We start from the raw sequence: 18232 nt of genomic DNA, 5'->3' as shown, positions 1-18232 counted from the left end.
CGAGCTTTTGGCCCGAGCTCGGTCGCTACGTAGCGACCGAGCGGGACGATCGCTCGGTCGCTACGTAGCGACCGAGCGGGACGATCGCTCGGTCGCTACGTAGCGACCGAGCTTGGCTGAGCTCGGTCGCTACGTAGCGACCGAGCGGGACGATCGCTCGGTCGCTACGTAGCGACCGAGCTTTGGCTCGAGCTCGGTCGCTACGTAGCGACCGAGCGGGACGATCGCTCGGTCGCTACGTAGCGACCGAGCGGGACGATCGCTCGGTCGCTACGTAGCGACCGAGCGGGACAATCGCTCGGTCGCTACGTAGCGACCGAGCGGAACGATCGCTCGGTCGCTACGTAGCGACCGAGCTTGGCTGAGCTCGGTCGCTACGTAGCGACCGAGCGGGACGATCGCTCGGTCGCTACGTAGCGACCGAGCTTTGGCTCGAGCTCGGTCGCTACGTAGCGACCGAGCGGGACGATCGCTCGGTCGCTACGTAGCGACCGAGCTTGGCTGAGCTCGACCGAGCGGGACGATCGTTTGGTTTGAATCCCAAAGAATACTTCTTCGTAGAAATAACCTCGTATAGGTTATTTTTACGAAAATTATATCCCTTCTTTTACTAACTCTTTCGGAAATACGATCTCTGAGGATTTTCGGGTGGTAATTCCGTCGTAACCGTTTTTGACCCCAACATAAAGGAACATGTGACTTTGCTTATTTTAATAATCTCTTTTGTTTCATAATATCTCCAACGGTCACTTGTTTCTCAAGTCCAGCTCTTTAACCTTCTCAAGTCCAGCATTTGTTTCTCAAGTCTAGCTTTTATATCCTTTGTCAATATTTTCCACTCTTTTCTTTTTACCTACATTCATAGTCCTGAACATATTTTTGTCTTTTGTTTCTCAGGTATGTTTGTTTCCACACTTGCATTGCACATCCCTGCACATGACTTTTTCTTTGTTCAAAAGTAGTTTCGTTTGCTTGAAGCTGCAAATCTTTATTCGTTACTGATAGGACACTTGTGACCAGTTTATCAAACTGTTTCAGGACTGTCAGGACAAAGGTACAATTATTTAGATCATCTAGAAGGATTTTGCTACACACGTATCCTACGTAGTCAAAGACACGTTTTTGCTTAATCAGGTCCATTGCAGATGAAACTCTAAATGCTTCTGCCAGGTATTTGTCTACGCTTTTATTCAGTTTACATGTGATGCACTTTAGGTATCTGCCATCATTCTAGAGTTGAATAAGAGTGTATTTGGATATGAGAAAGTCAATATTCATCTGGAGACATGTGAAGCTTGAGGTAACTGCAGAATGAAGCATAATGAGACTATGTTCGAGTAATGAAGACTAACTACTAAGCAAACACCATCTCACTTTTTTTTTGTTCACAGGTGTCTTTCTTCTATATTACGTCGGCTTTCTTTCTGTTGCTCTCAATTCAAGTCCCATGTTAGAATAGAGCTGGAGCAATCAAAAGTTCTTTCAATTTAATAGTTCATAGAAACTGCAAAGTGAGAATTCACTTGAAACATTTGTGAAGACATAATGTTATTCAAATTGATTAATATGTGTATGTTCTTTTCATCTTGGGTGGTGGTGGTGAAGTGAAGGATGTGTGCTTATTAAGAAAAGTATCAGGAATTCACTGCAGGTAACACCCGTTGTATACTCATTTTATATGAGCTTACTCTGATGTTTGGTATCTGGGTTTGTGTGCTTTGAGGATATTTGTATTTTGTTGTTGTTGTTGTTGAAGATGTCTACGAAAGTCAAAAGGGATTTGCATACATGAACCGGTCTTACCCATTTAATATGTAACCTTGATGCTATATTTGGGTGGTAGTTAGCTAGCTGACTTAGATTTCATATCATTCATTTGACAATTGTTTGATCAACTTTGCAGGTATCTTTTTATTAGAGGTGAAAACAGTTGAAAGCGGTACTGGATTGCAGATACTCCATCCGGTGAGGTGTTGGTCTGGCAAAAAAAAACAAATAAGGTATAAGGTATTAAAGTTTAACCTTGTCTTAAACCTGTATAAGGATTGTGACATTTTGTACATGCCTTCTTGGCATTCGTCTTGTGGACTATAGGCAGTGCTTGAGAGTGGGAATTTCAAGAAAAATTTGCATCTTTCAACTAACACAAGCTTCACTCTCTTCCGATATGGTGTTCATTCTTGTTGTTTTATTCAGTCTTCGATTTTCTTCTATGATTTGAAAGTTAATTTCTCTTTTATGTTCAGTGTAGCAGATTTCATAGCCAAGGTAACCGAGAACATTATAGGTATATACTATCGAAATCACAACAGTTATGCTATCCACAGAGTGTGATCGTTGTGATTTCAGGACATGCATTCATGCATCGCATTCATACATACATGCATATGTTCATGCATTGCATACACACATACATTCATGCATATTTGCATCCTTTATTCTAGTTTTGTTCATTTCTTTCATCATATGCTTAATTTAATTGGTTTTTTGCTTATTTAATCAATTTGCTTGATTCCTTGTTTTTGTTTTCTTCGTTTCCTTGATTGCTTCCGTACATGCTTAAGTTGTTTGCTTGCTTTCTTTTTGTGTTTTTTTTTTGAACTGTTTTGTGTTTCTTTTTGCTTTCTCTGCTTCTTTCTATTTTTCTTCTTAGCGCTTTGGTTGCTTTTTTTGGGTTTATTATTTACTGCATGGCTTCTTTGCTACTTTCTCTTATTTGCTTACATGCTTTTTAAAATACAATAAATTATGCATAGCTAAATATTATTACTCTTACAGTTTATGTACACTTTAAATTATTATTTTTATGAAGACTATATTTTATTTTATAGCTGTGTATTCAAAAATATTAGTTTTAGTCTTTTAAACACTAATTAATACAAAATATAATTTATTAACAATAGACAATTATGTTAATTGTTACAGTTGGTTATTTTTCCGTAAATTGTTGTCTGTACAATTTTTATCATTACCAATAATATTTAACATATTTAGCAAAATTCAAAAAGACAAATTAAAATATTTACACATTCTCATTTTGCAAAATATTATAACAGTAATGACACCGAAATTTATCGTAATCAAAACTAATAACTTTATATAATTTTAATAAAAAGTATTAATCAAAAATATTCCGCGAATCAAAACCTAGTAATAGTCTTAATTTCATATGAAAGATTATAGTAATTGTTTGAAAAACTTACTTACCACATGTCCATTGCTCATATATACTTATTAAAATGAGTATTTTAGAAATTCAAGAGTCTCCATTACTTATCTTCTGTTAGATACTCTTGTAATAAGAATTATTTCTAACTGTTAATTTTCAAAAGAAAATAACAATTACATAAATAAATATGTTAAAAATACTTAAATAAGAATACCTTTTGAATTATTTTGATCCATGAATTATATCAGTTGAGCAATTTCATTGAGAATTTCCTATAGAGTAAACCACTTGATATATCATAAGAAATTTATGAGATTACGAGAACTTTTGGTGTCATTAATATAGGTTCAGTCACTTTTTAACAACATTTAATAAATTAAATACTTCTTATGTTCATAAAAGTAAAATTTTTTAGAGTATGCACGCTTATTAAGAATTTAATAAATGTTTATAATTTATTTTATTTTTTATTTTATTATACATTTTCCAATAATATTCCACCAATGAAATTTAGTCAATTCAAATATTCTCAATTAATGTTCTTCAAATGTATAAAAAAGTACCTTAACAATATATAAAATCTATCTTTGTGGAATAAGAAAATATCTTACTTTCGGGAAAGGAGGTAGTAAGTTTTAGTAAAATATCAACACCTAACGCATTAACCGGGTAACAAAATCATCATTAATTTTGTAAAAGCGTTCCACCATTCAAAACCAAAGACTTGCAAGCAAAATCACAACACTTGAAACATGAAGAGAGCAAAACAAGTTAGACTACAAACAAAACAACCCGTTACTTTTTTGCCCCTAAGATCTCCATGTCTCCCATATCTAAATCTTTTTCTTCTTTAACACACTTGATCTCTTCCTCTATTACTCTCAGCTTCATGCATCCCAAACATTGTATCATACATGGGCTTGTTCAACGTCTCCGGCAAGTAAAACGCAAGCCCACCTCCCACTAACCCACAAACCGCAAACACACCAAACGGTAAACCCTCTCCTAAAACCACCACAAACGGCGCAAGAATCGCTCCCATCTGAGCCGCTTGAGTCGCGCAACCCAACGCGGCGTTCCTCACCACCGTAGGAAACAGCTCCGCTATATATATAAACAAAAGATTGTACGTTCCAGCCATTCCAAAAATCCCCAAAACACCTGAAACCATCCTAACCGTTTTCCACAGACCGACGCCTCCTACAACGAAACCCGTTATACAGAACACGCAGCTGAACCACTGAGTCCCTATGGTTAACGGTTTCCTCCCGTACCGGTCTAACAAAACCGCTGTGATGGCGAAAGCTGGCATCTCTGTGACGGCGTTGAGGAAGACGTTGAGGTAGAGATTGGTCTTGAGGTTGCCTACGTTGAGGCTTAGTCCGTAGTATACTATCGAGACAGTGAAACTTATTGCAATGGCTAAGATAAGCCGTATCCGCGTTAGAGGCGAGTTTAAAACGTCTTTCAGCGATCCTTCGACAACATTATTCCTCTCGCCCTCCTTATCTTCCTCGTCATCTAGAGAAAGTGTGACACCAGCTGGAATGTGACGGCCGTTCGTTTTAGCTATCGTATGCATCAGCTCCATAGCCTCGTCTACTCTGCCTCTAACTAGATACCACCTCGGGGACTCAGAGATAAACGGAATGACGATGAGGAGGAAAAAGAGAGACGGTAATGACGATACTATGAAAAGCTCTCTCCACGACCTGAAAACGTAAGCTATCCCGGAGAGGAGCGCAATGCCGGTGGAGAAGAAGTAGAACGTCGACATTCCGGCTACACCGCGTTTGCTTGGTCCAACCGGTTCTGTGGCTAGGACGAACGCGGTTAGACCGACACCACCGGTGCTGAAACCGGTTAAGAATCTGAGAGCCACGTAGACCCAGTAGTTTGGGGAGAAAGCTGTTGCGATGCCAAAGATTGCATTGATGATGCAGACAACTGTTAGTGAGCCTTTTCTTCCTAGCTTCGAGTCCGAGAGGTGTCCGAATACTCCCGCACCTGCACATAAGTCAAGTCGGTATAAATTTTCATTATGACATGTTTGTAACTAACCAGAAAACGTGATCATGAAATGTATACAATAATTGAAAAGGGTTAAAGACTTGTTAAAATGATCGATAGTTCATGTATAGGCACCTGCATATAGTCAAGTCGGTATAAATTTCATGATGACATGTTTGTAACTAACCAGAAAACGTGAATCATAAAAGTTAAAAAGGGTTAAAGACTTATTCAAAAGTTCGATAGTTCATGCATTGGGACCATAACATATGTATGGTGTAAAAAAAGTGAAGTGCTTTATGTTGGACTAGTGGCTCACAATTCTTTTATTGATATGATAACGATTATCTTTAACGTCATCGAAGTTTTGACAAGTATGCAAGTGTAATTGGATATTCCTTCGGAGTTCGGATATCCTGTTCATTTATATAATATGTAGCAAATTTAGAGATTGGATATATATGCCAAAACCAAACTAGCTCTTTTTAAGAACTAGTCTAAACATAACCCACAAAAGACTACTACTTTTGATTTTTCTATCATAAAGCCTATATATATATAAGTCATTACTATAATGCTACTTTTTATGTTGTCTAGTAGATAAGTGTGTTGTCACGTTTATTTCAAACGCGAATGTGATTTGTGATAATCATCATTATGTGCATGTTTGCAGACTACTTTATATTAAACACATTTTGATAGACATTTTTGAACAAACACATGTAGAAAGATGGATGAAATGATGAGTGATGGGCATAAAATAACCCAATGAATACAATATATTCCAGGCAGGCGCACGAGAAGCCACGAACAAAATATGTGTTCTAACTTTTCAGTTTTAAGTGAATTAAAGAAATGAACAATATTATGACTTCTATACCAAAAAAAGCCAACAAGATAAAATGTAATGTGACTCATTTGTCAGTCGCACGTATATCATATACTACAAGTAGCATTCGAGTCTACATGACTACAACTCACTTTGTTGTCGTTATATAGTTTCCTTTATTCTGCCGCAATACAGCTATAATGTAATTCAAATTCTTTCTGTTCTTTTGCGGTAATCAAATTCAGTTTTTTTTGGTGAGTAGGTCAATTTCGACCGCATAATAAAATATGAGTGAATGCATTATCATTCATTTTTATTAAAAATTTGAGATATATCTTTTACACTACCGAATAATGGTGTGTTTCCAAAATTTGGATAAATCATTAAAAGAGTCATGTGAACGGGGCACGTGGTACGATCCTGAAGGATCCAGATTCAAGCCTAACGTGGTCATCGAAATGCTTTAAATCCTGTTGGTCGATTGATATATTTTAAGCACAGCTAAGTACAACTAATTATGTCAATCTATTAGTTAGTTAACAGATAACCTCAAAAAGAGCTAAATCCGCTTAAATAAAGAAAGATATCAAATTAATATCCCCTTTATACACCTCTCGTATATAGTAAAAATATTTTAATTATTTATTTGGTTGAATATGTGTTTCCAAAATCTTGGATTCCTTGAAATTATTTTCGCTAAACCTTAATTTTAACAGGGAAAAATTGACGTGTAATTCATTTTCGACAGCTGTTACTTTCTGTTTTTTTTCAATTTTCAGAGTTCAGCGAAAAAAACATTGTAGGTGAAAACACGAACTTACCGATCATGCAACCAGCGAAGAAGAGGGCTTGAACGAGACCGATCTTATACTTCTCGCCGCACACCAATCCCCACTCCGACACCGTGGAGCTTCCTTTGCCTTCTGTCCATTCCCAAGAACCCGGATCCATATCGCAATACGAAGATCCGACCGGACAATCCGACCCGACGCACCTCCAGTTCGGTTCTTGATCGGCGAATATCATCACCATGGTGTGAAACGCCTCTAGTGCCCAGGCAAGACACGTCAGCACGAAGTGCTTCATCTGCCACCGACCAAACTCGCCGCAGTATCGCTGTAGCATATCGTCTATGCATAATCTCTCCACCTCGTCGGCTGCTTTCTTCGCTGGACTATCCAGCAGCGGTTGCCGGACGTTGTTATTGTTATCCTCCGGAGATTCCATATTTATTTTCGAGTTTTTAGAGTATTTGGCGGCGTTGATTTGTTTGACGCAAATAAAGAGAAGCCTTCTTTGCCGTATTTATATTAGAGATGTGTGTGGAGAATGAGTCTCTTTTTGCTGGTTGTTATCTGAAAACAAAAGGGAAAAATATTTTTTAATCACTTTTTTTTTAATGAGTTGTTCTTTAGGAAATTCGTATGTCACATTCTATATTAATCCAATTTCTAAGAGTAGATTAAAGCCAGGGTCGATGCAGAATATAATCTATATTTGGTTCGTTTATATAAAGCGTAAGCGTGGACTGTATTTACGTGCGTGTTTCAATAATATTTTATGCTAAATTGTTCAACCATATAACAAATATATTTAACATGATACCATATAAAACAAGTACATCTTATCAATGTATGCTGTACTTAATCAAATAAATTTGAAGAAACTTAGAGTTTTGTGAAGAAGAACGTTTTAACTTTTATTACTTTCTTGCTTGCCGATTACATGTTCACGTTTTACATTATATAGAGACTTAAGATCTTATCCTCTACTCTGACTCAGCACATGACAGGCTGTGTACCAAGACACTCAAATCTATTTCCAACCGTTATGCCATTAGCTGGCCTCGTCGTACTGGAGCAAGAAGATTGAACCTTGACTGCTTTCTGTTTGACACTAGACGACAGAGGAGGATTAGGCTGAACTTTGGTGGTGACCGTGTGGGCTTGAAACTGCTCTTTCACTTTCTCCAAAGGCCCATGATCACTACTGTCATTACACCCCCTCAAACTCAGTGTCGGAGGAATGGAGACACCGAGTTTGTTACACAGCTTGAAGAACGGTTCCTGCCCCAAAGACTTCGTAAAAACATCTGCAATCTGAAGTGTAGCTGGTATATGTCTGACTTCAAGCTTCTTAATAGCCACACGTTCTCTCACATAGTGATAGTCTACTTCAAAGTGTTTGGTACGTCTGTGAAACCGAGGATTAGCACTCAAGCAAACCGCAGATAAGTTATCACAGAGCAGCAGAGGAGTTATCTTCTGTTCTAGTCCCATAATCTGAAGAAGATTCTGCAACCAAGCAACCTCTGATGCAGCAAGCGACATTGTTCTGTATTCAGCTTCAGTGGATGACTTTGACACTGTCTCATGACGTTTTGCTGACCATGATATTAGATTTGAGCCAAGAAAGGTACAGAAGCCACCTGTTGACCGTCTTGTATCCTTGCAACCTGTCCAGTCACTATCCGAGTAACATACCAATGTTGAATGAGTACTCGCACTGATGTTGACTCCCTGAGTTACGGTACCTTTCACATAGCGAAGAATTCTCTTGAGAAGATGAAAGTCTGAGACACTAGGCTGGTGCATTTTCTGACAAATGTAGTTGACCGCAAACTGAAGATCAGGTCTGGTAAGCGTGAGATACTGAAGTTTACCAGCCAAGCTTCGAAAGTAGGACGGTTCTGCGAAGTATTCATCCTCTCCTTAAAGATTATCTAGCTTGATTGGCAGGGGCGTAGGCATGGGAGCACAGTCCTTCATACCAGCAGCAACTAAGAGATCTGTAGCATACTTCGACTGGTTCATGAACAACCCTTCTTGGTGGCGATGAACTTGTATGCCAAGGAAGTAGTGTATCTCTCCCATGTCCTTCATTCTGAACTCTCTGTTTAGATCATAAATCAACTTGCCAATCAGATCAGTATCATTCCCTGTCAATATCATGTCATCTACATACAGCAAAAGGTAGATAACACTTGCGCCGTGATGATAGATAAACAAGGATGGATCAGGAAAGCTACATTGGAACCCAAACTCAATAAGGAAATTGCTGAATTTATCAAACCAGGCCCTTGGAGCTTGTTTGAGACCATAGATAGCTTTTCGTAATCTCCAAACAAAATCAGGCCTGTCTGGATCTTCAAAACCTTGTGGCTGTTTCATATAAACCGTTTCTTTCAAATCTCCATGTAGAAACGCATTTTGAACATCAAGTTGTTTAATCTCCCACTTCTTTGTCACAGCAACATGAAGAATGGCTCGTATAGTAGCAGTCCTCACCACTGGGCTAAACGTTTCAATGAAGTCGACTCCTTCTTCTTGTTCGTTTCCCCTGGCTACAAAACGAGCTCTCAGCTTGAGTAGAGTACCGTCTGCATTGAGTTTGGTTTTATAAATCCATCCACCATTCAAAGGTTTCTGACCTGACGCAGGTGGAACAAGCTCAAACGTCTCTGTTTCAACCATGTTGTCTATCTCAACCCCCATTGCTGTTGTCCAACCTGAATCTTTCAGAGCTGCTTTCACACTTTTAGGTTCAGGGTAGACATCTTTGACAGTAAACAAAGCATATTTGAGGTTAGGCTTTATGATCCCTGATCGAGCTCTTGTGGTCATTGAGTGAGGAGCAGGAGGCTGAGCTATATGTTCTTCAACTATCTCATTTTGATCGATGTCCTGGTCATCACTCTCAGATGAGCTACTTGAACCTGTCATTTCATTTGAAGATACTGACGGCTGTGGAGACTGAGCCATTACAGGAGCAGGCTGAACTATTACAAGAGCTGGTTTAGACCGTGTGGGATGAAGCTCTTCAGTAACTCGAACTGTACTCTCATCTAGAACAGCTTGAGACTGTAAATTCACCAACCGCCAAGCTTCCAACAGAGGAGAATTAGTATCTTTGTGATACTTGCTGTAGACATCAGAATACGGGTACTGTGATTCATCAAACAGAACATGCCGACTGATGAACACCTTCCCTGTAGGTGGATAATAACATCTGTACCCTTTATACTTCTCATTGTAACCAAGGAAGACACAAGCCAAAGATTTAGGATCTAGCTTGTTCTTCATGTAGGGTCTCAGGTAGGGGAAGCACTTGCATCCAAACACTCTCAAGCTTGTATACACCGGAGCCGTTCCATACAACACTTCATAAGAACTTTTGTTATTCAGTAGGCTCGAAGAAGGCAACAAATTGGAGAGAAATGTAGCTGTAAAGAACGCTTCTACCCAGAGTTGTTGAGGGACCTTGCTGCTGTACATCATTGTGATGCCAAGCTCAGTAATGTGTCTGTGTTTTCGCTCTGCAACACCATTCTGTTGCGGAGTGTGAGGACAAGACATCATCTGTTTGATTCCACAATTAGCCAGATGAGTTATAAATTGAGCGCTAGTGAATTCACCTCCTCCATCACTCTGAAACTGAAGTATTTTCTGTTGAAACTGAGCCTCTACCAATGTTTGAAACTGGAGAAAGACTGAATAGAACTCAGATTTTGACTTCAAAGGATAAAACCATGTAAATCTTGAAAAATTGTCTACAAAGATAACATAGAAGCGAAATCCTTGAGCAGAAACAACTGGACTAGGTCCCCATAAGTCACAATGTATCTTCTCTAAAGGTCTATTAGAAAAAGTTTCTGAAAGAAGAAAAGGAAGCCTGCAACTCTTGCCAATCTGACACGCTTCACAGAGCTCCAATGTCCCCCCTTTATTCAAACTGATAGCGTTACTCCTGGCTAACTGCTGAAGGATGTCCTTGTGAGGATGGCCTAGCCTTTGATGCCAAATCTCCACACTTGTAGCTCTCTGTCTTGTAGAATAAAAAGCTTGATATCTTGCATCCTTCAACATATACAGATCCTTATCCCTTCTGCCTTGAGTTATCACCTGTTTTGTTTGCTTGTCCTTAACAAAAACAGTTTCAGAATCAAATGTAACTTCACATGGATAGTCTGAAGTTAGTTTTGAAACCGATATCAAAGACTTTGTTATTCCAGGACAGACTAACACATCATCAAGAGGAAGAGTACCTTGTTGTGTGTGTAAGGCGACAGATCCAACATGCGTGATTGGCAGGTAATCTCCATTCCCAACGATCACTTGATCATTCCCAAGATAGGGTTCAGCTGACGTTAACTGAGACTGGTTGCTTGTAATGTGGGCAGACGCAGCAGAATCTGGATACCATTCTTGACCGGTACTGTGTTCTTGATCAGAAAGTCTCATTGTGGTGAGCGCATTGGGTAGGTTATCTGACGACTGAGACTCTTGATCATAGCGATTGTAGCATCTCGCATCTGAATGACCATACCGCCCACAGATTTGACAGGTAGGTCTGTTGTTGGAACCGGACCCTGAGCTAGCATTGTCACGACCATTACCACTTGGGAACTGCTGTTGAAAGCCACGTCCCCTTGTGGAGTAGTTGTTGTTGCTTCGACCACCTCTATAACCCCCTCTGTTAGTGTAACCTCCTCTGCCTCTGTTGTTAGAGTAACCCCTTCCAACATGAAAGGCAAGATGAGGATTAACTGTGGCACTTTGGTTATAGACCTGAAGCTTATCATCAAAGGTAGTGAGCTTGAACACAGCATCTTCAAACGTCATCTCAGTAACCGAATCCATAGAATGCTCAATAACCGTACATATGGATTCATACTCTTTCCCTAAACCGCTCAACGCACCATATATCATCTCATGCTCAGTCATGCTACACCCTATAGAGTCTAACTGGTCACAGATACTCTTAATCTCTCCTAGATACTCTGTCATGGTTCTTTGGCTTTTAGTCATACCTTGAAGCTTACGTTGGAGATCTAGTTTTCTTGTAGCTGAGACACGATTGTACTTCTTTCCAAGGCAGAACCAGACCTCCTGAGCTGATGTGAGACCGTAGACAGATCTGAGAGCGTCCTCAGACAGAGAACCGAACAACCAAGCCATGACAAGCTGGTCTTTGCGCATCCACTTCTGAAACTCAGGATTAGGCTGCTCTGTGACTCCATCTCCTTCTTGAACCGTTACCGTCGGAGCAGGGCGAAGAGAACCTCCATTGAGAAAACCGAGCAAGGATTGACTGGAAAGAAAGGATTCGAACTGTGTCTTCCAAAGCAAGTAGTTGGAAGATGTGAGTTTTAACGTCACACACTGAGAGATACTCAGTGATGGCGTAGAAATAGCGTCAGAGTCCTCCATGGCTCTGATACCATGAAGAAACTTAGAGTTTTGTGAAGAAGAACGTTTTAACTTTTATTACTTTCTTGCTTGCCGATTACATGTTCACGTTTTACATTATATAGAGACTTAAGATCTTATCCTCTACTCTGACTCAGCACATGACAGGCTGTGTACCAAGACACTCAAATCTATTTCCAACCGTTATGCCATTAGCTGGCCTCGTCGTACTGGAGCAAGAAGATTGAACCTTGACTGCTTTCTGTTTGACACTAGACGACAGAGGAGGATTAGGCTGAACTTTGGTGGTGACCGTGTGGGCTTGAGACTGCTCTTTCACTTTCTCCAAAGGCCCATGATCACTACTGTCATTAAAATTAATTATGCAATAAGTAAACATTATGTATATGTTTTGCTAGACAAAAACTTCCATTAATCAACAATTAACAAAAGTTACATACTGTAAAAAAACTGCACTGGGACTGTGAAGACTGAAGAGAGCCGTCATTTCCGCTAATTTCTCTGCACAATGATGACTAAATATTACAGCAAATGTTGTTAAGTTCATTTATTAAACGTTGTTAAAACCTTTCCCATTAAATTCATTGACTAGTTAACGCAAGACGTCACCAGTCACCACTAGTAATAGACTAGCTAACTGAAGGGTACTTGGGTCAATCTCACGCAAAAGTGTGCATCTTCCAAGTCTTGATTACTAACCGTTGATTCAAATCACAATCCAACGGCAGACAATACAATCCGCGCGGTTGCTTTCTATTGGCTTACCATCACTCACACGTCTCTACGCGCTAGTATATATAAACCACCGAGAGCGTTGTTTCCACTGTATAATTATTTCCCTCTACTTGGCTTTCAAAATTTTCATAAAACAAATGGCGGGTCGTGGAAAAACTCTCGGATCTGGGGTTGCTAAGAAGGCGACGTCTCGGAGCAGTAAGGCCGGTCTCCAGTTCCCCGTCGGTCGTATCGCCCGGTTCTTGAAGAACGGCAAGTACGCCGAACGTGTCGGCGCCGGAGCTCCGGTCTACTTGGCCGCCGTACTCGAATACCTCGCCGCGGAGGTAATTAATTTACTCAGTTCTGTCGATTTTGTTAGATTAATTTCGTAAACCGGTTTTAACCGGTTTGGTATTGTTAAATGTGTAGGTTTTGGAATTGGCTGGGAACGCGGCGAGGGACAACAAGAAGACAAGAATCGTGCCGCGTCACATTCAATTGGCGGTGAGGAACGATGAGGAGCTGAGCAAGTTGCTTGGAGACGTGACGATTGCTAATGGAGGTGTGATGCCCAACATTCACAATCTTCTTCTTCCCAAGAAGGCTGGTGGTGCTTCCAAACCTTCCGGTGACGACGAATAGATTTCAGTTCAGTTTCTATAATGTTGTCTAGATTTAGATTAGTCCTGTTTTAAATCGATCTTGTCTGTAAACGTTTGCAGTGTGTTTCAATTGTATTGTTTAGGTTAAACATGTCTGGTCTTAAAAGATTTGATCTTGAACTCTCTTTTTCTTTTGAGAACTGAAGATAGAGAACATCTTGAACTTGAACAATGTTTTTCTGTTGGAAGATCAATCAGTACATAATATGAAATTAAATAGCGCGATAGTCTAGTTGACACAAGTATACAATGTCGTCTTTCAAGTTTGTATATTTATCATATGGGCTCAAGGTAAGGCCAAGTTCTTGGATTTGTAATTATTAGGTTGAAGGAGTTATGTTTCTTGATAAAGAAAATTAAAGAGATTCACTATTAACTATAGGGAAAGTGAAAACTGAACACACTACATCTAAATCTTTGAAGGTCTGTTAATTGAGTTTTAAAGAGAGTACAAGTAGAGGACGATAAAGTCATTCAGAAACATATAATGAAGATGTCAAAACAATTGAGTTTTAAGATAATATTAGAAGCAGCAGCCACGATCATTAAGGATAGGAGAGAGATAAGTTAACTTAGACTTGCACAGAGCTTGGAACATAACAGCCGACAAGATTGTAAAGTTTCGAGTATTGAGAACCTATTCTCTCCACTTGTCTGATATCACCACTCTCCCCATCAATGATATATCTACTTTTTGTGTAACATCCGCCGAAAATATAAAAAACCACCACGGTCTTCTTCTCCTCGTCAATCAAGAAACTCCCAAACATACAACCATGACAGAGTAATTGCAACGTTTCAACTTTGAACAACTTGCTCCACGACACAGCGCCGGGCTCGATCTTATCCGTAACCCAAACATCAACCTTAGTACCACACTGGTGTTTAAACAACAATGCAAGCTTCTCTTCTTTAACCGAAGACAGAGACGCAAAAGAAAAAAACTCACATGGTATAGGCAGTTGCGGTCCAAAAGCCTCACTCGTAAAATCAAAACACTGTAAGAAATTCTTTCCTGATTGCTTATCTTTAGCAAGCCAGTAAGAGTTTCCCTTCAAAGACACGCCAGGTTCAGTATACTTTATTACATTGTTGCTGTGAAAAGCTGCATGAGGACGAGTCTTCCATGAATCACAACTCAAGTCGTAGATGTCGAAATTATCACTGGTGCTTAGCCTAAAGATTTTATGGCTACCACATGATTTGTCGTATCCAAAAGCAAACAACTCATTACACGAACGTTGTATTGGGCATTCGATCCATCTTGTTTTACCCCAATACGGGTTATAAACCAAAAGCCAACGTTTGTTGCGTCTCCATATACATAGCAGTAAACCGTTGCAGTGAAAGACACGTTGTACAAAGCAAACTTTATCTGAGTTTTTTTGAGTAATAAGTATACCTTTACGATTTATGCATGGACCAAAGGTTTTGTTGTGAAAGTCATAAGGATTGACGCTTAACACAAGATCATTGGTATCCCCCGTGATCACAAGAACCACCCTTTCTCGTTGTGCTGCTGCTGCTTTTTCAATGTGCTTATTGGCAAAACTTTGATCTTTAGTTAAAACGTTCCAGCTTTTGCAAGTAGATCGTACTGTTACTATGGATTTCACCGGAACCCTAGAGAGAATCTCCTCTAGCAATTCCATAGGAAGATTGGATATCTTCGTCTTCATATTGTTTCAAGCTCCAAACAAAGGTCGATGAACAAAAATAAGTTTAGATCAATCTTTGAAGACTCTATTCCTTTTTTCTTTTTTTTTGCTAAATTGTAAATGTCATTGAAAACAATGAAGGTTTGATTACATGTTAATGCAACCTAGTTTGCTTTTCAGCCATTCTGAAAGCTTAGAGGTGCAAAAAAGTTTAAAAAAACCCCTAAACCCCAAAGAGATTATGATCAGTCCTAACCAAACAATGGAAGCTTGAACATAATACCAAAACAGAACTAAAGACTAACAGTTTAATCTTTAGTTTGTTATTGAAACCCTAATGATTGTTAACGCCTCATAACTCGATTCACTGCTAATGGGCCTTTTTATCCAGTGGCCCAATGACAATGATCAAATGAATAGCTTTTACTTAAGATGCATTCAACTTATCGTAGAGCTGCATGTGATGTCTGGCGTTTTATAGGAAACGTTAAACCCCAGAAAACTACGTAAGATTCATTATCTCAGGCCGGTCAGACAATTCACGCGTGCCTAGCGAGTAACCACGCACGTGCCAGTCAGTCTTACAGTAACAAACATCCTCACTAATTAACTGTCTGTCTTCTCTTTTGTGAATTTCCCAAGATTTAGCTCTAAGGACGCAACAGTTATGGATCATCCCACGCCTATGCTCCTTTTGTCTGCGGACACACAGCTTCCCGGATCTGGGAATCGATCGTGATCACGAGCAAGTCGATGAGGTGTTGTTCTTGATCCATCTTCTTGATTTAGAAGAGCCATAAAGAATCATCAGAGGACAATGGAGCCCTGGAGTATACTCTCAAGTATTGGCTCAAATCATTCACTAGAGATCAATTCAAGCTTCAAGGCCGTACAGCTCAGCTTTCTAATCTAATCTAGGTCCACTTCTTCTCCTTCTTCAGTGAGTTGAGCTGGAAAAGATTGTGTCTTTATGGTTCAGGTTTTGTGTGTGTGTGTGTGTTTGCAGATATTAATGGTTTGTGTTCGCTAGCCTACTGATGAACATCTCATTTGTTGTTGAATTGTTTCATCTGTGCATCTTAGTTTTGTCTTTTCTTGATTTTCAGATGATTTGTTGAAATAAGGAACCCCTCATGAGCATTGTGTGTGTATATCTTACTAGTTTCTATCATATAAGATTGTTAAAGAACATGGCTTTGATTTGTGCTAGTTTCTCTAGGATGATAGAATTGTGACAGTTTAAGCAGGGACTGTTAATGGGACTATTAATAGCTCTGAGGTAGTTCTGATGGAATATAGATTCAGGATTCTGAAAAGTAATAGCATAGCTTCTGCTTGCGAGTGACAGTTTAAGTGGATAGAACATAGCTATTAAACTGAAATGTTATTTTATTTCTGTTAATTCTGCCATCTCTCTTGTTGTGGACCACAAGTATTGATTTTTTTCTATTTCACTTTTCTTCTCAAATAGCTGCCATATGTCAGCAATCAGAGCCTGTAGTTGTGCAAATCGATAAACTTGATCTTGTTCTTGAAGAGAATCCTGATGCTGATGTGACAAAGGGCCCAAGCAGGTAAGGGCAACCCTACGTCATCTGTTTTGCTTCTACTCAGTCTTGGTTGAGGCTTGCTTTATTCCCCGGCCAGAGTATTATTGAGTCCGTTGAGTCTTGTTTTTTTTCTCATTATGTTCAGTGCTCAGTCTCCTACCGCCTCTGGAAAAAGTAACGGTTATGGATTTGCTGACAAGGTGAGGTATCTCTTCTGCTACTTGTTCAACATTCCAGAATTTTAGTTTCTTGGAGTCATATAAATCCTTTTGTTTATTTGCAGTTATATATTTCATTATGTTGATCAGATTGCAGACGGAATGACTTTACAAGTAAAAGTGGCCAATCTTCTTCTTGAAACTGGTGGTGGTGCTCACCGTGAAGGAGGTGCAGCCTGGTAAGTTGCTTTTACTTCGTCCATTAGCGTTCTTTGATGCATAAACCTTACTATGGTTCTTAACTATCGGAGTTTATTATGAATGCATTGGGATGTTTCTTATGTATGTCTAATCTAAACTTTTGTACTTCTTATCTAGGCCTGCTGCTCCGCTGGCATCTATTACAATACGCAACCTTGTTCTGTACACCACTAATGAGAGTTGGAAGGTGAGCTCTGCGAGCATATTGTAATAAAATCCTTTTCTTGAAGGATAAGTGTTTCTGAACCTGATCGATCATGTAACAGGTTGTAAATCTGAAAGAAGCAAGGGACTTCTCTACTAACACCGGATTTATTTATTTGTTTAAGGTATTGATTGATGCCACTCTTTTTACCCAGTTGTCGTTGATACCACTATTCCAAACTACTTTGTTCCTTCCTGATGATCATCTTTGAAGATATTATTATTAAATATGTTTTGGTTTCTCTACCTGTGATGCATATACTTTCATTACCAGAAACTTGAATGGGCAGCTTTATCAATTGATCTTCTGCCACATCCTGATATGTTCACTGACGCTAATTTAGCCCGCTCTGAAGAAGAAAATCTCAGAGATGATGATGGTGCAAGCAAAACGAGTTTTCTTTGGCGGAGAACGCTTTTTAGATGGAATTTCTGGCCAAGCACATGTAAAACATTTGTTTCTGATTGTCTTTTAGTTGTATATATATATCATAATTGGAGTAGGACGCTTTAAGGAACTTAATGTTTTGGTGCGTTACCCCTGATGGTGGCCTCTTGTTCAGATCACAGTCCAGAGAACAGCACTAAACAGTCCACTTGGGCTTGAGATCCAGTTACACATTCCAGAAACTGTTTGTCCAGCGCTTAGTGAACCAGGTTTGAGAACATTCTCTCTTAGTTTTTAGATAGCTGGTTGATTGATATGGAACTAAGCCTACCCGTTATCCTTAGGAATAGGGTTACGAGCTCTCCTCCGCTTTTTAACTGGAATGTATCTATGTCTAAACAGAGGAGATGTGGATCC

At 39.4% G+C, this 18232-nt stretch overlaps 3 protein-coding genes across 3 annotated transcripts; 1 reads left to right on the top strand and 2 right to left on the bottom strand.

The window, feature by feature from the left end:
* Positions 1-3830: 3830 nt before the first annotated feature.
* Positions 3831-7343, bottom strand: LOC111213396 (organic cation/carnitine transporter 4-like). Its single transcript, XM_048775518.1, has 2 exons — positions 6830-7343; positions 3831-5176 (listed from the first exon to the last, which is right to left on the bottom strand). Exons 1-2 carry the CDS (start codon positions 7233-7235, stop codon positions 4020-4022), a joined length of 1563 nt encoding a protein of 520 aa, XP_048631475.1. The 5' UTR covers positions 7236-7343; the 3' UTR covers positions 3831-4019.
* Positions 7344-13038: 5695 nt separating this feature from the next.
* Positions 13039-13718, top strand: LOC106451851 (probable histone H2A.2). Its single transcript, XM_013893829.3, has 2 exons — positions 13039-13278; positions 13364-13718. Exons 1-2 carry the CDS (start codon positions 13090-13092, stop codon positions 13574-13576), a joined length of 402 nt encoding a protein of 133 aa, XP_013749283.1. The 5' UTR covers positions 13039-13089; the 3' UTR covers positions 13577-13718.
* A 413-nt stretch (positions 13719-14131) lies between these two features.
* LOC125606447 (putative F-box protein At3g20705) lies at positions 14132-16674 on the bottom strand. The gene has a single exon (XM_048775514.1). The coding sequence runs from the start codon at positions 15273-15275 to the stop codon at positions 14169-14171; it is 1107 nt and encodes a 368-aa protein (XP_048631471.1). The 5' UTR covers positions 15276-16674; the 3' UTR covers positions 14132-14168.
* Between the last annotated feature and the right edge of the window lie 1558 nt (positions 16675-18232).

Source organism: Brassica napus, unplaced genomic scaffold (genome assembly GCF_020379485.1).
Source record: "Brassica napus cultivar Da-Ae unplaced genomic scaffold, Da-Ae ScsIHWf_886;HRSCAF=1258, whole genome shotgun sequence".
Lineage (NCBI taxonomy): Eukaryota > Viridiplantae > Streptophyta > Magnoliopsida > Brassicales > Brassicaceae > Brassica > Brassica napus.
This window is presented reverse-complemented; position numbering and strand designations above follow the sequence as displayed.